The sequence below is a fragment of the Salvelinus namaycush genome, chromosome 21 (assembly GCF_016432855.1).
Source record: "Salvelinus namaycush isolate Seneca chromosome 21, SaNama_1.0, whole genome shotgun sequence".
Taxonomy (NCBI): Eukaryota; Metazoa; Chordata; class Actinopteri; order Salmoniformes; family Salmonidae; genus Salvelinus; species Salvelinus namaycush.
In genome coordinates, this window is record NC_052327.1 from 55,590,216 (window position 1) to 55,613,334 (window position 23,119).

At 43.0% G+C, this 23,119-nt stretch overlaps 1 protein-coding gene across 1 annotated transcript in view; it reads left to right on the forward strand.

The window, feature by feature from the left end:
• The window catches only part of LOC120065987 (anoctamin-3-like), a 109,227-nt gene that overhangs the window by 25,033 nt on the left and 61,075 nt on the right, over nt 1–23,119 (forward strand). Inside the window, exons 2-4 of the mRNA XM_039017026.1 lie at nt 10,978–11,157; nt 11,350–11,504; nt 13,330–13,603. Of these exons, the coding sequence (XP_038872954.1) occupies nt 10,978–11,157; nt 11,350–11,504; nt 13,330–13,603 (609 nt within the window). The remainder of the gene's footprint in view (nt 1–10,977; nt 11,158–11,349; nt 11,505–13,329; nt 13,604–23,119) is intronic.

The window sequence follows — 23,119 nt, forward strand, 5'->3', positions numbered from 1 at the left end:
ACAGTATGCCTAGTGTTCTTTTGGCTTACGCTTTACAAGCTGTTACCGACCCGGTATTTACCTAGTAATTACATGACTCAGTGTTGTATGATAATTAACTCCAGTTTATTCTCAGGGAGTAGATCAGCTTTTATACTGCAGATTGTAGCTTCCATTAACATAATTATTTGCATCATTTCCAATCCCCCTTTATATATATTTTTTAATACACTACATGGCCAAAAGTATGTGCTTGTCAAACATCTTATTCCAAAATAATGGGCATTAATATGGAGTTGGTCCTCCCCTTTGCTGCTATAACAGCCTCCATGCCAAGATTGTGCAAATCTGTCATCGAGGCAAAGGCTGGCTACTTTGAAGAAAATCGAATATGAAATATATTTTGATTTGTTTAACACTTTTTGTGGTTACTACATGATTTCATATGTGTTATTTCATAGTTTTGATGTCTTCACTATTATTCTAGAATGCAGGAAATAGTAAAAATAAAGAAAAACTCTTGAATGAGTAGGTGTTTCCAAACGTTTGACTGATACACACTATTCAGACCCCTTGACTTTTTCCACATTTTGTTAGGTTACAGCCTTATTCTAAAATTGACAAAAAATAGTTTTTTCCCTCATCAATCTACACACAATACCCCATAATAACAAAGCAAAAACATGTATTTTTAGAATTTTTTGTTTTATAAAAAAAACAAGAACTGAAATATCACATTTATATAAGTATTCAGACCCTTTACTCAGAACTATGTTGAAGCACCTTTGGCAGCGATTACAGCCTCGAGTATTCTTGGGTATGATGCTACAAGCTTGGCACACCTGTATTTGGGGAGTTTCTCCCATTCTTCTCTGCAGATCCTCTCAAGCTCTGCCAGGTTCGATGTGGAACGTCGCTGCACAGTTATTTTCAGGTCTCTTCAGAGATGTTAGATCGGGTTCAAGTACGGGATCTGGCTGGGCCACTCAAGGACATTCAGAGACTTGTCCCGAAGCCACTCCTGCGCTGTCTTGGCTGTGTGCTTATGGTCATTGTCCTGTTGGAAGGTAAACCTTCGCCCCAGTCTGAGGTCCTGAGTGCTCTGGAGCAGGTTTTCATGAAGGATCTCTCTGTACTTTGCTCCGTTCATCTTTGCCTCACCCTGACTAGTCTCCCAGTCCCTGTCGCTGAAAAATATCCCTTCAACATGATGCTGCCACTACCATGCTTCATCATAGAGATGGTGCAAGGTTTCCTCCAGACGTGACGTATAATCTTGGTTTCATCAGAACAGAGAATCTTGTTTTACATGGTCTAAGAGTCTTTAGGTGCCTTTTGGAAAACTCCAAGTGGGCTGTCATGTGCCTTTTTACTGAGGAGTGGCTTCTGTCTGGCCACTCTACCATAAAGGCCTGATTGGTGGAGTGTGGCAGAGATGGTTGTCCTTCTGGAAGGTTCTCCCATCTTCACAAAGGAACTCTCGAGCTCTGTCAGAGTGACCATCGGGTCTTGTTCAGCTCCCTGACCAAGGCCCTTCTCCTCTGATTGCTCAGTTTGGCCGGGCGGCCAGCTCTAGGAAGAGTCTTGCTGGTACCAAACGTCTTCCATTTAAGAATGATGGAGGCCACTGTGTTCTTGGGGACCTTCAGTGCTGCAGCAATTTTTTGATACCCTTCCCCAGATCTGTTCCTCGACACAATCCTGTCTCGGAGCTCTACAGACAATTCCTTCGACCTCATGGCTTGCTTTCTGCTCTGACATGCACTGTCAACTGTGGGACAGATGTGTGCCTTTCCAAATCATGTCCAATCAATTGAATTTACCACAGGTGGACTCCAATCAAGTTGTAGAAACATCTCAAGGATGATCAATAGAAACAGGATGCACCTGAGCTCAATTTCGAGTCTCAAATCAAATCAAGTTTATTTTATATAGCCCTTCGTACATCAGCTAATAATTGGTCTCATAGCAAAGGTTCTGAATACTTATGTAAATAAGGTATTTTTGTTTTAGATTTTTTTATACATTTGCTAACATTTCTAAAACCTGTTCGCTTTGTCATTATGGGTGTCATGGATCCCTCCGGAACTTTCATTACGCACACCTGGCCCTTATTCCCGCTGATTAGTAATTGTATAAGTGTTCCTTTTGGTTTCCATTGGGCAGTCCATTATTGTTACCATGTCCGTTGGTGCGTGTGAGTACCTGTGCTGTGTGTTTTGGGCTTTCGTGCCCTTGTGGATTGCGCAGATGATTACGGGTCTCGTCCCGTGTGTTAGTCATCGTGCACTTGTGTTATTTACTCGAGGTGCTCCTCGCTCTTTTGTTTGGGTTTCAACCCTGTGGTTTTGTATAGTGTTTGTTTGGTCTTCGTCCCCGTGTCTTTCAACGTCACGCCGTAATTTGGTTACAATAAAAAAATATATATTACGTATTCCTGCGCCTGTCTCCCGAATCAATTTACACAGTTTATCAATAGAAATGTAATTAAAATAAATGATTACCGTTATGTTGCATAGTTCGATTGGTAAAAAAAACTAAGTCAAATTGATTATATGGTTGTCTAATTGATTAATTAAATCAATTCATTTCAAATGTAATGATATTGAACTCATCAGATCTGTCTGGATCAAGTGCCATTCTGTGACTGGCTAATACCACCGTGGTGTCGTTTTGTTATCGAGTATCATGATGGTATCGTGATACTAAACCTGGTATATCCGTAACGAAGTCCAAATTCTGGTGTGATGAGACAACACTAAAACAAACCTCTCCGCCTTTCTTTCTCCTTTCAGATTTACAACAAATGTGTGAAATGTCTTGGGGGAGGGGCTTAGAGGCTTTGAGTGTTTTAAAGCTCTAATTCAAAGAAATGCAATTATCAACTGAAGTTAAGATTTTAGTTTTAGTAGCTAGACATTTTATCTCACTAATGACGCCTGAACACCCCTCTGTGAACCGAACAGATGGTTGTGGGTCCAAAATGGCACCCTAAGCACTAATCAGGCAATAGGGTGCCATTTTGGGACGTAGCCTGTGTTCTTTGATATGTTGCCAGGCAGAGAGAGAAAGAAACGCATTGATTGCTTAGAAACCCCGCTTCTGCGGGAGAAGCTCTGGGGCATCACCTCAGTCTGGGCTCTGAGCAATAATTGTAGGCAGAACTGCAGTTTTGGGGGTTTGGGGTCTGTGTGTGCATGTGTAGGTGCTTGCACTTGTAGATGCATGCTTTTGAGTTCAATATCATTACATTTTTTTTTTATCTTTACGCAACATTTTTCAGAGACAGCAACGTGTATGCATGAATGAATCAATTATACAATTCATTTAACTTTGGTTTTTAACTACATAACAACCTCATGATAATTAATTTATTTGAATTTTACATTTCTAAACAAGATGCAGCCTAGGTCTATCCACTTTCACAATACAGGTGAATGCATATTCATGAGGAGTGTGTACATGCATTGAATTATTCAGCTTGTTTTGCCTGATTTCATGGGGATACATAATCTGTTTCCCTTCCAGTTGAGACTGATTTTTATTGTACTGATCAACATTTGCATAGAAGAAGCTTATTTTATAAAAGTGGGCGCCGTCTCTTTAACCAGTAATGACGTCATTCATGACGGGGGGCGGCCCGTCAGAGCTCTATTCAGACAGTCAGTTTGCTGAGGCAATAAGTTTGACGCTTTCAACTAAATTCACACAAGCGGGGACGATCGGATCACGAAAGCAGTGCAGCCAAGTCTGATTTCAAGCAGTAACGACTGTGAACGCTGCGTGTAACACATCCGGTATCAGGATAAATAAAAAGCAAGGTCTGCTAACTTTCTTTAATTATGTTTAATTACCGCAAACAATGAATGGCAAATGCAATTTTCGTATATACGGGTTCGCTGTATCACCACGCAGGGTAAAAACAGGGAACTGGCAGGAAGTACGTAAACAGCTGTTCTTATACCGTGATGACGTAGTTCCAACGCGCCTGTTGGCCTATCACAGTAGAGGCTGAGCGCGGACTCTTGCTCCGCCTTTAGGGGCACCCGAACTTGTCCAAGCCCCTTGGCGCTTTTCTTTGTCCACATCTGGTTGCTGGGTAGATTAGCTCCGTCTTGTCTCCCCCTTGAATCTTCACTCAAACAATTCCTAATATGGTACTGATCAGTCTCCCAACCTTCCTGGTTGGCCTAGAGTGATGCACCCCTACCCTCTCCAGACTCTCCACAGCTTTTATGGCCTGTGTTGGTCAGTCCTTACACACCTACACACACACCCATCTGTATTGTTTGTGTGTGTGTGTAACAAAACAATATTCATCTTCAAACAATATGCTAACAGGCTATAGTGCATAAACATAAATCCTAACACGACGCAGTTTACTTTTAAAGTAGGCCGTCATTGTTAATAAGAACTTGTTCTTAACTGACTTGCCTCGTTAAATAAAGGTTAATTACAAATGAAAACAAATAAAATAGTTAAATAAAGATGAAATAAATACAAATTAAATTATTATTAGAGCTGGATTATATGTCATGAATTATGTCATTCATGTCATAGTCAGTCAATTCCATTACACCCCACTACACAAGTTACATCAAGTTCAACCAGTGAATGCATGTGATGGCTAGCTATGCTAGCCATGCTAGCTATGCTACCTGTCTATCTTAATGAGTGTTAGCATGCTAATAGCACACCCTGCACACGGAAATGTATATCTTTTTTGCAGAGTAAGTTGATAACGATTTCACCAACGTATGTTGTGTTGGACATTTCAAACAAGCTAATGAGAAAATAGTCATGGTATTTAGTTTAAGAGAATGAACAAGATTTAACAAGGCCACCTTAACCTCTAACGGGTCACCCTCCCGGATCTGGGATCCTCCTCATCAAAAAAGCTGACTAGCATAGCCTAGCCTAACGGGACAGGGATATCATATAATATAATTTCATGAAATCACAAGTCCAATACAGCAAATGAAAGATAAACATCTTGTGAATCCAGCCATCATTTCAATGTTTTTTTTTTTTTTTTATCATTTCGATTTTTAAAATGTTTTACAGCGAAAACACAATATGTATTTATATTAGGTCACCACAATAGCCAAACACACAATGCCATGTTTTCACCATGTTTCCACCACATAGGTAGCTTTCACAAAACCCACAAATAGAGATAAAATTAATCACTAACCTTGAACAACTTCATCAGATGACAGTCTTATAACATCATGTTATACAATACATTTATGTTTTGTTCGAAAATGTGCATATTTGAGGTATAAATCGTAGTTTTACATTGCAGCCACCATCACAAATAGCACCAAAACAGCCAGAATAATTACAGAGAGCAATAAATAAATACTAGCTCACCACAATAGCCAAACACACAACGCCATTTATTCACCGCCAACATAGCTTTCACAAAACCCAGAAATAGAGATAGAATTAATCACTAACCTTTGGACAACTTCATCAGATGACAGTCTTATAACATCATGTTATACAATATTTTATGTTTTGTTCGAAAATGTGCATATTTAGAGCTGCAAATCGTGGATTTACATTGTGAATACGTAGCCACAATGCACCAAAATGTCCGGAGATATTTTGGACAGTCACCTAATCTAACCAAAGAACTCATCATAAACTTTACTAAAAATGAAAGATACACTGGTTCTTAATGCAACCGCTGTGTTAGATTTAAAAAAATAACTTTAGTACAACATACAGCATGCAATATTGTGAGACAGCGCCCTACAATTCTCCGCCTTGTTGGAGCCAACATAACACAAAAATACGAAATAACATCATAAATATTCTCTTACTTTTGATGATCTTCCATCAGAATGTTGTGCAAGGAGTCCTAGTTCCAGAATAAATCGTTGTTTGGTTTTAGAATGTCCATTTCTTCTGTCGAATTAGCAACTTTGGCTAGCCATGTGGAGCTCACGTGTCCAAGAAATCGTTGCGCCTGGAACGAAAAATCCCAAAATTCCCAATAAACGTCGAATAAACTGGTCAAACTCGGTTGAAAATCCTACTTTATGATGTTTTTCTCATATGTATCCAATAAAATCAGAGCCGGAGCATTTCGTCGTGTATACGTAATGCATTTCAGAAGACAATGTGGAGTTCCCCTGTGCGCCGTTGAAAACTGACAAAAGAGCGGACCTGTCACTCAAAGCTCTCATTCGGCCTCACATCAAGCTAGACACCCCATTCAACCTTCTACTGCCTGTTGACATCTAGTGGAAGGCGTATGAAGTGCATACAGATCCATAAATATAAGCCAGTTGAATAGGCAGGCCCTGACACAGAGCCCCATTTAAAGAATTTTCACTTCCTGTCTGGAAGTTTGCTGCCAAATGAGTTCTGTTTTACTCACAGATATAATTCAAACCGTTTTAGAAACTTCAGAGGGTTTTCTATCCAATAGTAATAATAATATGCATATTGTATGATCTAGAACAGAGTACGAGGCCGTTTAATTTGGGCACGATTTTTTCTCAAAGTGAAAACAGCGCCCCCTATTAAGAAGAAGTTTTTAAGGGTTTGTGGTTCGGTAAGAAGCCCCTCTTCCCACAGGTGTTATTACTACCTCTGAGGGTTTAGAGCCTGATGTAGTCACCTCAAGTACTTGGGAGTATGGATAGACGTTAGAGCTAACATGATGCAGCCCAGACTCCCAGTACAGGCTAATAGTGAAGACATCAAAACTATGTTTAACAAATCAAGATATATTTTATATTTGAGATTCTTCAAATAGCCACCCTTCGCCTCGATGACAGCTTTGCACATTCTTGGCATTCTCTCAACCAGCCTCATGAGGTAGTCACCTGGAATGCATTTCAATTAATAAGTGTGCCTTGTTGAAAGTTAATTTGTGGAATTTCTTTCCTTCTTAATGTGTTTGAGCCAATCAGTTGTGTTGTGACAAGGTAGTGGTGGTATACAGAAGATAACCATATTTGGTAAAAGACCAAGTCCATATTATGGCAAGAACAGCTCAAGTAAGCAAAGGGAAACGACAGTCCATCATTACTTTACGATATGAAGGTCAGTCAAAAACCATCGACTTACAGTCATGTGTGCATACATTTTACGTACGGGTTGTCCTGGGAATCGAACCGACTGTCCTGACATTGCTAGTGCCATGCTCTAATGGGGATCCCTAATAAATCCAGTTTGCTCTGTGGTCCGATGCAGGGTGGGGGTGTTTGGTACAGCGAGGAGCACTGTTTCCAAGAGGGCCGCTGCCTTGGAGAGCTCTGGGACTAAGAGTTCACAGACATCTTCTAAGACATGAAAGATTCTAAGATTCAAACAAAAAATATTTTTAGCCTGGCAGTGATGTGATGTCACGTGTCCAACCCTCCCAAACCAATCATGTCTTCCCCACGTCCCCAAGTTGACCCGCTAGAGGGACACCGATCCTTAAGAAGTTTTTAACCCTCCTCCCTTGACGTCATATAGTCCTCAGTTCCCCTGGCGACTGGAATAGTTTAAAACTGGGATCAAATAGTTTACTGATGGTGGTTTCTGGTTTCTTCTTCAAACACACACCAGTTTTCTCTTCAAAGCCATGTAGAATTTCCACGGGCGCTAATTTCACACAATACAAACTCCATTCAGTGACAGGACTATTTCAAAGTCATTGGGGCCATGCCCCTATAGGTCCATTAAACCAGCTGATATTTCTACTGACTGAGGGATCATGTTGAGGCTAGCTACAGTCTTATTGGTCAGGGATAGACATGTTGAGACTAGCTACAGTCTTATTGGTCAGGGATAGACATGTTGAGACTAGATACAGTCTTATTGGTCAGGGATAGACATGTTGAGACTAGATACAGTCTTATTGGTCAGAGATAGACATGTTGAGACTAGATACAGTCTTATTGGTCAGGGATAGACATGTTGAGGCTAGATACAGTCTTATTGGTCAGAGATAGACATGTTGAGGCTAGCTACAGTCTTATTGGTCAGGGATAGACATGTTGAGACTAGCTACAGTCTTATTGGTCAGGGATAGACATGTTGAGACTAGATACAGTCTTATTGGTCAGGGATAGACATGTTGAGACTAGATACAGTCTTATTGGTCAGAGATGGACATGTTGAGACTAGATACAGTCTTATTGGTCAGGGATAGACATGTTGAGGCTAGATACAGTCTTATTGGTCAGAGATAGACATGTTGAGGCTAGATACAGTCTTATTGGTCAGGGATAGACATGTTGAGACTAGATACAGTCTTATTGGTCAGGGATAGACATGTTGAGGCTAGATACAGTCTTATTGGACAGGGATAGACATGTTGAGACTAGATACAGTCTTATTGGTCAGGGATAGACATGTTGAGGCTAGCTACAGTCTTATTGGTCAGACATGTTGAGACTAGATACAGTCTTATTGGTCAGGGATAGACATGTTGAGGCTAGATACAGTCTTATTGGTCAGGGATAGACATGTTGAGGCTAGATACAGTCTTATTGGTCAGGGATAGACATGTTGAGACCAGATACAGTCTTATTGGTCAGGGATAGACATGTTGAGGCTAGATACAGTCTTATTGGTCAGGGATAGACATGTTGAGACTAGATCCAGTCTTATTGGTCAGGGATAGACATGTTGAGACTAGATACAGTCTTATTGGTCAGGGATAGACATGTTGAGACTAGATACAGTCTTATTGGTCAGGGATAGACATGTTGAGACTAGATACAGTCTTATTGGTCCGGGATAGACATGTTGAGACTAGATACAGTCTTATTGGTCAGGGATAGACATGTTGAGACTAGATACAGTCTTATTGGTCAGACATGTTGAGCCTAGATACAGTCTTATTGGTCAGGGATAGACATGTTGAGACTAGATACAGTCTTATTGGTCAGACATGTTGAGACTAGATACAGTCTTATTGGTCGGAGATAGACATGTTGAGACTAGATATAGTCTTATTGGTCAGACATGTTGAGACTAGATACAGTCTTATTGGTCAGAGATAGACATGTTGAGACTAGATACAGTCTTATTGGTCAGAGATAGACATGTTGAGACTAGATAGTCTTATTGGTCAGGGATAGACATGTTGAGACTAGATACAGTCTTATTGGTCAGAGATAGACATGTTGAGACTAGATACAGTCTTATTGGTCAGGGATAGACATGTTGAGACTAGATACAGTCTTATTGGTCAGAGATAGACATGTTGAGACTAGATACAGTCTTATTGGTCAGGGATAGACATGTTGAGGCTAGATACAGTCTTATTGGTCAGAGATAGACATGTTGAGGCTAGATACAGTCTTATTGGTCAGGGATAGACATGTTGAGACTAGATACAGTCTTATTGGTCAGGGATAGACATGTTGAGGCTAGATACAGTCTTATTGGACAGGGATAGACATGTTGAGACTAGATACAGTCTTATTGGTCAGGGATAGACATGTTGAGGCTAGCTACAGTCTTATTGGTCAGACATGTTGAGACTAGATACAGTCTTATTGGTCAGGGATAGACATGTTGAGGCTAGATACAGTCTTATTGGTCAGGGATAGACATGTTGAGACCAGATACAGTCTTATTGGTCAGGGATAGACATGTTGAGGCTAGATACAGTCTTATTGGTCAGGGATAGACATGTTGAGACTAGATCCAGTCTTATTGGTCAGGGATAGACATGTTGAGACTAGATAGTCTTATTGGTCAGGGATAGACATGTTGAGACTAGATACAGTCTTATTGGTCAGGGATAGACATGTTGAGACTAGATACAGTCTTATTGGTCAGGGATAGACATGTTGAGACTAGATACAGTCTTATTGGTCAGGGATAGACATATTGAGACTAGATACAGTCTTATTGGTCAGACATGTTGAGACTAGATACAGTCTTATTGGTCAGGGATAGACATGTTGAGACTAGATACAGTCTTATTGGTCAGACATGTTGAGACTAGATACAGTCTTATTGGTCAGAGATAGACATGTTGAGACTAGATACAGTCTTATTGGTCAGGGATAGACATGTTGAGACTAGATACAGTCTTATTGGTCAGAGATAGACATGTTGAGACTAGATACAGTCTTATTGGTCAGGGATAGACATGTTGAGACTAGATACAGTCTTATTGGTCAGGGATAGACATGTTGAGACTAGATACAGTCTTATTGGTCAGGGATAGACATGTTGAGACTAGATACAGTCTTATTGGTCAGGGATAGACATGTTGAGACTAGATACAGTCTTATTGGTCAGGGATAGACATGTTGAGACTAGATACAGTCTTATTGGTCAGGGATAGACATGTTGAGACTAGATACAGTCTTATTGGTCAGGGATAGACATGTTGAGACTAGATACAGTCTTATTGGCCAGGGATAGACATGTTGAGACTAGATACAGTCTTATTGGTCAGGGATAGACATGTTGAGACTAGATACAGTCTTATTGGTCAGAGATAGACATGTTGAGACTAGATACAGTCTTATTGGTCAGGGATAGACATGTTGAGACTAGATACAGTCTTATTGGTCAGGGATAGACATGTTGAGACTAGATACAGTCTTATTGGTCAGGGATAGACATGTTGAGACCAGATACAGTCTTATTGGTCAGGGATAGACATGTTGAGACTAGATACAGTCTTATTGGTCAGGGATAGACATGTTGAGACTAGATACAGTCTTATTGGTCAGGGATAGACATGTTGAGACTAGATACAGTCTTATTGGTCAGGGATAGACATGTTGAGACTAGATACAGTCTTATTGGTCAGGGATAGACATGTTGAGACCAGATACAGTCTTATTGGTCAGGGATAGACATGTTGAGACTAGATACAGTCTTATTGGTCAGGGATAGACATGTTGAGGCTAGATACAGTCTTATTGGTCAGGGATAGACATGTTGAGACTAGCTGCCGTTGTGCCCTTGAGCAAGGCACTTAACCCCCTGTGCCTCTCCCAGCCTTTGACCCTGTGCCTCTCCCAGCCTTTGACCCTGTGCCTCTCCCAGCCTTTGACCCTGTGCCTCTCCCAGCCTTTGACCCCGTGCCTCTCTCAGCCTTTGACCCCGTGCCTCTCTCAGCCTTTGACCCCGTGCCTCTCCCAGCCTTTGACCCCGTGCCTCTCCCAGCCTTTGACCCTGTGCTGCTCTTAACCTTTGAATGGTGTGTGGGGTTAGGGTAATAAGGGTAATTAATTACCAAAAACACAGATTTACGATTCACATTGGACAATTAAGTTAATCTCTTTTCCCATCTGCCTCCCACCTCTCTCTCCTCCTCCTCTACATCTCCTCCTCTCCTCCCCCCTCTCTCTCTCTCTCTCTCCTCCTCTCCCCACCCTCACCTCCCTCCTCCAGGCATGCACACAAGCATCAGTGAGATCTTGAAGGAGAAGACGCTGAAGCCGTCCCGTCGCAGTCTGCCCTGCCTGGCTCAGAACCAGATACACCCACAGAGCCTCAGCCACTTTCTGTCCATGCCCTGCACCCCGGACGACAAGCCCCAGACACCGGTAGGGTTGGGAGTTGGCAGGGTATTTTATCACTTAAGTCACTACTTCTAAAAAAAAAAAATAATAATAAAATAAATAAAATAAACACTTCTCTGGGAACCCTCAGATGTTTCACCATTTTGTTGTAGTCTTGAACTAGTTTCCCGGATTAATCTAATCAAGGCCTTGATTAGTTGACAAGTTGAATCAGGTGTGTTTGCTCTGGAATAGATAACAAAATGTAACGGCTGGGGGTCCCCGAGATCCAATGACTTATGTCACGATTCAATACATATTGTGATTCTATGTACAGTGCATTAGGAAAGTATTCAGACCCCTTCGCCCTTTTCCACATTTTGTTACGTTACAACCTTAAAATGGATTCAATTCATGTATTTCCTCATAAATCTACACACACTACCCTGACAAAGCGAAGACAGGTTTATATATATATTTTTTTTTAAACATACCTTATTAACATAAGTATTCAGACCCTTTGCTATGAGACTCGAAATTGAGCTCAGGTGCATCCTGTTTCCATTGATCATCCTTGAGATGTTTCTACAACTTGATTGGATTCCACCTGTGGTAAATTAAATTGATTGGACATGATTTGGAAAGGCACACACCGGTCTAAATAAGGTCCCACAGTTGATAGAGCATGTCAAAGAAAAACCAAGCCATGAACTCTTCCTAGAGCTGGCCGCCGATGGTCACTCTGACAGAGCTCCAGAGTTTCTCTGTGGAGATGGGAGAACTTTCCAGAAGGACAACCATCTCTGCCGCACTCCACCAATCAGGCCTTTATGGTAGAGTGGACGGACGGAAGCCACTCCTCAGTAAAAGGCACATGACAGCCCGCTTGGAGTTTGCCAACAGGCACCTAAAGGACTCTCAGACCATGAGAAACAAGATTCTCTGCTCTGATGAAACCAAGATTGAACTTTTTGGCCTGAATGCCAAGCGTCATTTCTGGAGGAAACCTGGCACCATCCCTACGGTGAAGCATGGTGGTGTCAGCATCATGCTGTGGGGGTGTTTTTCAGCGGCAGGGACTGGGAGACTTGTCAGGATCGATAGAAAGATGAACGGAGCAAAGTACATAGAGATCCTTCATGAAAACCTGCTCCAGAGCACTCAGGACCTCAGACTGGGGCGAAGGTTCACCTTCCAACAGGACAACGACCGTTAGAACACAGCCAAGACAACACAGGAGTGGCTTCGGGACAAGTCTCTGAATGTCCTTGAGTGGCCCAGCCGGAGCCCGGACTTGAACCCGATCGAACATCTCTGAAGAGACCTGAAAATAGCTGTGCAGCGACGCTCCCCATCCAACCTGACAGAGCTTGAGAGGATCTGCAGAGAAGAATGGGAGAAACTCCCCAAATACAGGTGTGCCAAGCTTGTAGCGTCATACCCAAGAAGACTCGAGGCTGTAATCGCTACCAAAGGTGCTTCAACAAAGTACTGAGTAAAGGGTCTGAATACTTATGGAAATGTGATATTTTTGCTAAATTTGCAAAAATGTCAAAAACCTGTTTTTGCTTTGTCATTATGGGGTATTGTGGGTCGATTGATAAAGGGGGGTAAACTATTTAATCAATTTTAGAATAAGGCTGTAACGTAACAGAATGTGGAATAAGTCAAGGGGTCTGAATAATTTCCGAAGGCACTGTATGTATCATGATTCTATATGGATTGCGATTCGATATTCCAAACATATTGCTCACTATATGCCTGCCACAGTGAGACGAGAGCCATGAGAAGCTACAGGACAATAAATAGACGAGTTCTGGAGCAGGTACAGCCGACTAGCTGGATTCTGTTTTCCCTCTTCCATCTGCAGCCTGAGCTCCAGGACCAGACCTGTGCCCAGCTCCAGAGCCAGCAGGTCGACCCCCGGTTACAGCACCAGGCCCAGACCCAGCAGGTCGACCCCTGGTTACAGCACCAGCTCCAGAGCCAGCAGGTCGACCCCTGGTTACAGCACCAGACCCAGACCCAGCAGGTCGACCCCCGGTTACAGCACCAGGCCCAGGGAAAGGACCACCGTAGGCTCCAAGCCCAGACCCAGCCTCTGACCCACAGCACCTCCTGCACCTTCATCTCCTCAGAGACAGGTCAGTCGGTCGGTCGGCGTGTCTGTCCGTTCTCCCCATTCTCTGAGATTTAGACGTGTTCTACAGCAACTTTAACCGTGCGGTTAGTACATAGAGTTTTAGTGTAGTGTGATTCCTGGAGGAAGTAAACCCACATCCTCACATACTGTAGGTCTAACAAGGTCATGATGGGTTGATGGATGGTGAGACCATTTTCACTGCATCATGACATATCATATATATGTGCAAAAGTATGTGGACACCCCGTAAAATTTGTGGATTTGGCTATTTCAGCCACACCCGTTGCTGACAGATGTATAAAATCGAGCAAACGGCCAATGCATTCTCCATAGACAAACATTGGCAGTAGAATGGCCTTACTGAAGATGTCAGTGACTTTCAACGTGGCACCGTCCTAGGATGCCATTCTTCCAACAAGTCAGTTAGTCAAATTTCTGCCCTGTTAGAGCTTCCCCGGTCAACTGTAAGTGCTGTTATTGTGAAGTGGAAACGTCTAGGAGCAACAACGGCTCAGCCGCGAAGTGGTAGGCCACACAAGCTCACAGAACGGGACCGGCGAATGCTGAAGCGTGTGAAAATCATCTGTCCTCGGTTGTAACACTCACTACCGAGTTGCAAACTGCCTCTGGAAGCAACGTCAGCACAATAACTGTTCGTCGGGAGCTTCATGAAATGGGTTTCCATGGCCGAGCAGCCGCTCACAAGCCTAACATCACCATGCGTAATGACAAACGTCGGCTGGAGTGGTGTAAAGCTCACTGCCATTGGACTCTGGAGCAATGGAAACGCATTCTCTGGCAGACATCGCTGTCAATGTTAAGGGTCTGGTGTTATTTTAACCAACAGCCACACTGTCCTACATTTGAATTGTGCATTCTGGTAGTCCGACGGACAAATCTGGGTTTGGCGAATGCCAGGAGAACGCTACCTGCTCAAATTCATAGTGCCAACTGTAAAGTTTGGTGGAGGAGGAATAATGGTCTGGGGCTGTTTTTCATGGTTCAGGCCCCTTAGTTCCAGTGAAGAGAAATGTTAACACTACAGCAGACAATGACCTTCTAGATGATTCTGTGCTTCCAACTTTGGGGCAAATTTAGGGGCGGCCCTTTCCTGTTTCAGCATGACAAGGCCCCCCGTGCACTAAGTGAGGTCCATACAGAAATGGTTTGTCAAGATTGGTGTGGAAGAACTTGACTGGACTGCACAGAGCCCTGACCTCAACCCCATCAAACACCTTTGGGATGAATTGGAACGCCGACTGCGAGCCAGGCCTAATCGCCCAACATCGGTGCCCTACCCTCACTAATGCTCTTGTGGCTGAATGGAAGCAAGTCCCCCGCAGCAATGTTCCAACATCTAGTGGAAAACCTTCCCAGAAGAGTGGAGGCTGTTATAGCAGCAAAGGAGGGACCAACTCCATATTAATGACTTCCCAGAAGAGTGGAGGCTGTTATAGCAGCAAAGGAGGGACCAACTCCATATTAATGCCTTCCCTGAAGAGTGGAGGCTGTTATAGCAGCAAAGGAGGGACCAACTCCATATTAATGCCTTCCCTGAAGAGTGGAGGCTGTTATAGCAGCAAAGGGGGGACCAACTCCATATTAATGCCTTCCCTGAAGAGTGGAGGCTGTTATAGCAGCAAAGGAGGGACCAACTCCATATTAATGCCTTCCCTGAAGAGTGGAGGCTGTTATAGCAGCAAAGGAGGGACCAACTCCATATTAATGCCTTCCCTGAAGAGTGGAGGCTGTTATAGCAGCAAAGGGGGGACCAACTCCATATTAATGCCTTCCCTGAAGAGTGGAGGCTGTTATAGCAGCAAAGGGGGGACCAACTCCATATTAATGCCTTCCCTGAAGAGTGGAGGCTGTTATAGCAGCAAAGGAGGGACCAACTCCATATTAATGACTTCCCAGAAGAGTGGAGGCTGTTATAGCAGCAAAGGAGGGACCAACTCCATATTAATGCCCATGATTTTAGAATTACATGTTCAACGTTCAGTTGTCCACATACTTTTGGTCATGTAGTGTATATTGATGGTCCACTTTCTACACTGTAATTGCTACTGTTTCACATGGACGGTTTCCTGTTTATCATGGACGGTTTCCTGTTTATCATGGACGGTTTCCTGTTTATCATGGACCGTTTCCTGTTTATCATGGACGGTTTCCTGTTTATCATGGAACGTTTCCTGTTTATCATGGAACGTTTCCTGTTTATCATGGAACGTTTCCTGTTTATCATGGAACGTTTCCTGTTTATCATGGAACGTTTCCTGTTTATCATGGAACGTTTCCTGTTTATCATGGAACGTTTCCTGTTTATCATGGACTGTTTACTGTTTATCATGGACTGTGGACCGTTTATCATGTACTGTTTATCATGGACCGTTTACTGTTTATCATGGACTGTTTCCTGTTTATCATACCAGTACTTAATCCACTGAATAGACTGGTACTTACTTCACCATCATTTGTTTATGACGATGATAAAATGTGATAATGATTTTATTCATGGTTAGCTCTGGCAGATTGTAAAATACAATATGTTGCGCTGGTATTAAAAAAAACAGGCAGATTTTTTTCAGTGGTTCCAATGGTTCCTTAACCGTATACCCGTTTAAACTTGCCCTTACCTCAAGCCCTGTAAACCTAACCCTTACCTTAACCCTTGACTATGCCGGTTGAGTATCCACTACCTAAAAATAAAAATAAAAACACTTTTTATTTTCATAGTGACAGTGTCATTGCTTACACATGTTATTGATTAGAAATGATTGTGATACAGTTTTAGGTGGTGTTGTGTGTAAAGCGGTGGCTGTTAAACGTTAGCACCACTGTGAGGCGTGGGAGAACTATGCAGCGGCGTGGTGAGCAACACACCACATTAAGTCACAATGGATAAGGTTCATGTCACCGCTGTAAGGAGAAGACAAATCATTCTCCTCTGATAAGGAAATCTGTAGCCATGGCAGAATTCACTCAAATACCATTCACATGCAAATGAGCAGTTTAGCATGACTCAGAAGTCCCTGCATGCATCCTCAATTCACCTGCGTAGTGCACTGCCTTTGAACCACTATAGGGAATAGGTTGCCATTTGGGACGGGAGGCTGTCTATTCTGAGGCACGATCCAGCAGGGAAAATACACTCTGGCGCCAGATCTGTTTGTGCTGTCAGGTCTGGGACAAGGCTAGTTAGTGCAACATACGAATCGTGTTGCACGAACACATTTTTACTCCGTCACAACATAAGTCCTGTAAGATGATGATTAGTGCTCTGTACAGTCTGTTCCATAATGACTGGATCATAGAGTATTAATTAGAATGGGTATCCCCATTCAAGTCCCATGTCATTATATCTCTATGGGTTAGGTCCTGTGTAATGTATGTAGAACCCTGGTCTTAGTCACGATGGGTCATTTTAACACCTTTCGGGAATGTGGGGTTGCAGGTAGCCTAGTGGTTAGAGGATTGGGACTAGTAACCGAAAAGGTTGCAAGATTGAATCCCAGAGTTGACAAGGTAAAAAAATGTCATTCTGCCCCCAAACAAGGCAGTGTTCCTAGGCCGTCATTGAAAATAAGAATTTGTTCTTAACTGACTTGCCTAGTTAAATTAAGGTAAAATAAAAATGTGTTGACTATCTTTGACAGAGGAATGGGAACACTGATATCAATGAAAGACTACAGACATCAATGATGTGAGAATCAATCTTCTAAACACAGAGCGATTTAATAAATCCAAAGGGTTTTTTAAAGAAACAGTGCCACCGGCAGCCCCACCACCGGTGTTCCTGTTGTTGTGGTACGAGCTGAGGAGCTTTGTGCAGCGTCGTAAAACAACAATGTGTAGTACATATGATGTCAGAGGGGGAAAACGGTGTCGGGTTTCTGCAGTAACTTCTTTACTGTTGTAGTATTGCAAACAGACATGGCTGATTCACCATGAAGGATTCCAGCGTTAACTAGGAACTGTAATGGTGTAGCGTTAAGTAGGAACTGTAATGGTGTAGCGTTAAGTAGGATCTGTAATGGTGTAGCGTTAAGTAGGAACTGCTGTAATGGTGTAGCGTTAAGTAGGAACTGTAATGGTGTAGCGTTAAGTAGGAACTGTAATGGTGTAGCGTTAAGTAGGAACTGTAATGGTGTAGCGTTAAGTAGGATCTGTAATGGTGTAGCGTTAAGTAGGATCTGTAATGGTGTAGCGTTAAGTAGGAACTGCTGTAATGGTGTAGCGTTAAGTAGGATCTGTAATGGTGTAGCGTTAAGTAGGATCTGTAATGGTGTAGCGTTAAGTAGGATCTGTAATGGTGTAGCGTTAAGTAGGAACTGTAATGGTGTAGCGTTAAGTAGGATCTGTAATGGTGTAGCGTTAAGTAGGATCTGTAATGGTGTAGCGTTAAGTAGTATCTGTAATGGTGTAGCGTTAAGTAGGAACTGTAATGGTGTAGCGTTAAGTAGGATCTGTAATGGTGTAGCGTTAAGTAGGAACTGTACTGGTGTAGCGTTAAGTAGGAACTGTAATGGTGTGGCGTTAAGTAGGATCTGTAATGGTGTAGCGTTAAGTAGGATCTGTAATGGTGTAGCGTTAAGTAGGAACTGTAATGGTGTAGCGTTAAGTAGGATCTGTAATGGTGTAGCGTTAAGTAGGAACTGTAATGGTGTAGCGTTAAGTAGGAACTGTACTGGTGTAGCGTTAAGTAGGATCTGTAATGGTGTAGCGTTAAGTAGAATCTGTAATGGTGTAGCGTTAAGTAGGAACTGTACTGGTGTAGCGTTAAGCAGGAACTGCTGTAATGGTGTAGCGTTAAGTAGGAACTGTAATGGTGTAGCGTTAAGTAGGAACTGTACTGGTGTAGCGTTAAGTAGGAACTGCTGTAATGGTGTAGCGTTAAGTAGGAACTGTAATGGTGTAGCGTTAAGCAGGAACTGTAATGGTGTAGCGTTAAGCAGGAACTGTAATGGTGTAGCGTTAAGTAGGAACTGTAATGGTGTAGCGTTAAGTAGGAACTGTAATGGTGTAGCGTTAAGTAGGAACTGTAATGGTGTAGCGTTAAGTAGGAACTGCTGTAATGGTGTAGCGTTAAGTAGGAACTGCTGTAATGGTGTAGCGTTAAGTAGGAACTGTAATGGTGTAGCGTTAAGTAGGAACTGCTGTAATGGTGTAGCGTTAAGTAGGAACTGCTGTAATGGTGTAGCGTTAAGTAGGAACTGTACTGGTGTAGCGTTAAGTAGGAACTGTACTGGTGTAGCGTTAAGTAGGATCTGTAATGGTGTAGCGTTAAGTAGGATCTGTAATGGTGTAGCGTTAAGTAGGAACTGTAATGGTGTAGCGTTAAGTAGGATCTGTAATGGTGTAGCGTTAAGTAGGAACTGTAATGGTGTAGCGTTAAGTAGGAACTGTACTGGTGTAGCGTTAAGTAGGATCTGTAATGGTGTAGCGTTAAGTAGGATCTGTAATGGTGTAGCGTTAAGTAGGAACTGTACTGGTGTAGCGTTAAGTAGGAACTGTAATGGTGTGGCGTTAAGTAGGATCTGTAATGGTGTGGCGTTAAGTAGGATCTGTAATGGTGTAGCGTTAAGTAGGAACTGTAATGGTGTAGCGTTAAGTAGGAACTGTACTGGTGTAGCGTTAAGTAGGAACTGTAATGGTGTAGCGTTAAGTAGGAACTGTAACGGTGTAGCGTTAAGTAGGAACTGTAACGGTGTAGCGTTAAGTAGGAACTGTAATGGTGTAGCGTTAAGTAGGAACTGTAATGGTGTAGCGTTAAGTAGGAACTGCTGTAATGGTGTAGCGTTAAGTAGGAACTGTACTGGTGTAGCGTTAAGTAGGATCTGTAATGGTGTAGCGTTAAGTAGGATCTGTAATGGTGTAGCGTTAAGTAGGAACTGTAATGGTGTAGCGTTAAGTAGGATCTGTAATGGTGTAGCGTTAAGTAGGAACTGTAATGGTGTAGCGTTAAGTAGGAACTGTACTGGTGTAGCGTTAAGTAGGATCTGTAATGGTGTAGCGTTAAGTAGGAACTGTAATGGTGTAGCGTTAAGTAGGAACTGTAATGGTGTAGCGTTAAGTAGGAACTGTAATGGTGTAGCGTTAAGTAGGAACTGTACTGGTGTAGCGTTAAGTAGGATCTGTAATGGTGTAGCGTTAAGTAGGAACTGTAATGGTGTAGCGTTAAGTAGGAACTGTAATGGTGTAGCGTTAAGTAGGAACTGTACTGGTGTAGCGTTAAGTAGGATCTGTACTGGTGTAGCGTTAAGTAGGAACTGTACTGGTGTAGCGTTAAGTAGGAACTGTACTGGTGTAGCGTTAAGTAGGAACTGTAACGGTGTAGCGTTAAGTAGGAACTGTAACGGTGTAGCGTTAAGTAGGAACTGTAACGGTGTAGCGTTAAGTAGGAACTGTAACGGTGTAGCGTTAAGTAGGAACTGTAACGGTGTAGCGTTAAGTAGGAACTGTAACGGTGTAGCGTTAAGTAGGAACTGTAACGGTGTAGCGTTAAGTAGGAACTGTAACGGTGTGGCGTTAAGTAGGAACTGTAACGGTGTGGCGTTAAGTAGGAACTGTAATGGTGTGGCGTTAAGTAGGATCTGTAACGGTGTAGCGTTAAGTAGGAACTGTAACGGTGTAGCGTTAAGTAGGAACTGTAACGGTGTAGCGTTAAGTAGGAACTGTAACGGTGTAGCGTTAAGTAGGAACTGTACTGGTGTAGCGTTAAGTAGGATCTGTAATGGTGTAGCGTTAAGTAGGAACTGTAATGGTGTAGCGTTAAGTAGGAACTGTACTGGTGTAGCGTTAAGTAGGAACTGCTGTAATGGTGTAGCGTTAAGTAGGAACTGCTGTAATGGTGTAGCGTTAAGTAGGAACTGCTGTAATGGTGTAGCGTTAAGTAGGAACTGTAATGGTGTGGCGTTAAGTAGGAACTGCTGTAATGGTGTAGCGTTAAGTAGGAACTGCTGTAATGGTGTAGCGTTAAGTAGGAACTGCTGTAATGGTGTAGCGTTAAGTAGGAACTGCTGTAATGGTGTAGCGTTAAGTAGGAACTGCTGTAATGGTGTAGCGTTAAGTAGGAACTGCTGTAATGGTGTAGCGTTAAGTAGGAACTGCTGTAAGGGTGTAGCGTTAAGTAGGAACTGTAATGGTGTAGTTTAAGTAGGAACTGCTGTAATGGCGTAGCGTTAAGTAGGAACTGTAATGGTGTAGTTTAAGTAGGAACTGCTGTAATGGCGTAGCGTTAAGTAGGAACTGTAATGGTGTGGCGTTAAGTAGGAACTGTAATGGTGTGGCGTTAAGTAGGAACTGTAATGGTGTGGCGTTAAGTAGGAACTGTAATGGTGTAGCGTTAAGTAGGAACTGTAACGGTGTGGCGTTAAGTAGGAACTGTAACGGTGTGGCGTTAAGTAGGAACTGTAACGGTGTACAGTATTTGGCTTTGTTTGACATGATGCTACTCTTCCCATATCAGACAACAATCTGGGGTGATGTGCCTTGAATCTGGAAAACTAGACTAACTAGCATAATGATGATGATGATGCCGATACTGTGATACTCCAATAACAATCACGTAAAGCAGTAAGGGTTGACTTTCAACCCACTCTCTAGGGCGCTAACCCTAGTTAATAATCAAATCAAGTTTATTTTATATAGCCCTTCGTACGTCAGCTAATATCTCGAAGTGCTGTACAGAAACCCAGCCTAAAACCCCAAACAGCAAGCAATGCAGGTGTAGAAGCACGGTGGCTAGGAAAAACTCCCTAGAAAGGCCAAAACCTAGGAAGAAACCTAGAGAGGAACCAGGCTATGAGGGGTGGCCAGTCCTCTTCTGGCTGTGCCGGGTGGAGATTATAACAGAACATGGCCAAGATGTTCAAAATGTTCATAAGTGAGAAGCATGGTCAAATAATAATCAGGAATAAATGTCAGTTGGCTTTTCATAGCCGATCATTAAGAGTTGAAAACAGCAGGTCTGGGACAGGTAGGGGTTCCATAACCGCAGGCAGAACAGTTGAAACTGGAACAGCAGCAAGGCCAGGTGGACTGGGGACAGCAAGGAGTCATCATGCCCGGTAGTCCTGACGTATGGTCCTAGGGCTCAGGTTCTCCGAGAGAGAGAAAGAAAGAGAGAAGGAGAGAATTAGAGAGAGCATACTTAAATTCACACAGGACACTGGATAAGACAGGAGAAGTACTCCAGATATAACCAACTGACCCTAGCCCCCCGACACATAAACTACTGCAGCATAAATACTGGAGGCTGAGACAGGAGGGGTCAGGAGACACTGTGGCCCCATCCGATGATACCCCCGGACAGGGCCAAACAGGAAGGATATAACCCCACCCACTTTGCCAAAGCACAGCCCCCGCACCACTAGAGGGATATCTTCAACCACCAACTTACAATCCTGAGACAAGGCCGAGTATAGCCCACAAAGATCTCCACCACAGCACAAACCAAGGGGGGGGGGGGGCGCCAACCCAGACAGGAAGATCACGTCAGTAACTCAACCCACTCAAGTGACGCACCCCTCCTTGGGACGGCATGAAAGAGCACCAGTAAGCCAGTGACTCAGCCCCTGTAATGGGGTTAGAGGCAGAGAATCCCAGTGGAGAGAGGGGAACCGGCCAGGCAGAGACAGCAAGGGCGGTTCGTTGCTCCAGAGCCTTTCCGTTCACCTTCACACTCCTGGGCCAGACTACACTCAATCATATGACCTACTGAAGAGATAAGTCTTCAGTAAAGACTTAAAGGTTGAGACCGAGTCTGCGTCTCTCACATGGGTAGGCAGACCGTTCCATAAAAATGGAGATCTATAGGAGAAAGCCCTGCCTCCAGCTGTTTGCTTAGAAATTCTAGGGACAATTAGGAGGCCTGCGTCTTGTGACCGTAGCGTACGTGTAGGTATGTACGGCAGGACCAACTCGGAAAGATAGGTAGGAGCAAGCCCATGTAACGCTTTATAGGTTAACAGTAAAACCTTGAAATCAGCCCTTGCCTTAACAGGAAGCCAGTGTAGGGAAGCTAGCACTGGAGTAATATGATCAAATTTCTTGGTTCTAGTCAGGATTCTAGCAGCCGTATTTAGCACTAACTGAAGTTTATTTAGTGCTTTATCCGGGTAGCCGGAAAGTAGAGCATTGCAGTAGTCTAACCTAGAAGTAACAAATGCATGGATTAATTTTTCTGCATCATTTTTGGACAGAACATTTCTGATTTTTGCAATGTTACGTAGATGGAAAAAAGCTGTCCTTGAAACAGTCTTGATATGTTCGTCAAAAGAGAGATCAGGGTCAAGAGTAACGCCGAGGTCCTTCACAGTTTTATTTGAGACGACTTTACAACCATCAAGATTAATTGTCAGATTTAACAGAAGATCTCTTTGTTTCTTGGGACCTAGAACAAGCATCTCTGTTTTGTCCGAGTTTAAAAGTAGAACGTTTTCAGCCATCCACTTCCTTATGTCTGAAACACAGGCTTCTAGCGAGGGCAATTTTGGGGCTTCACCATGTTTCATTG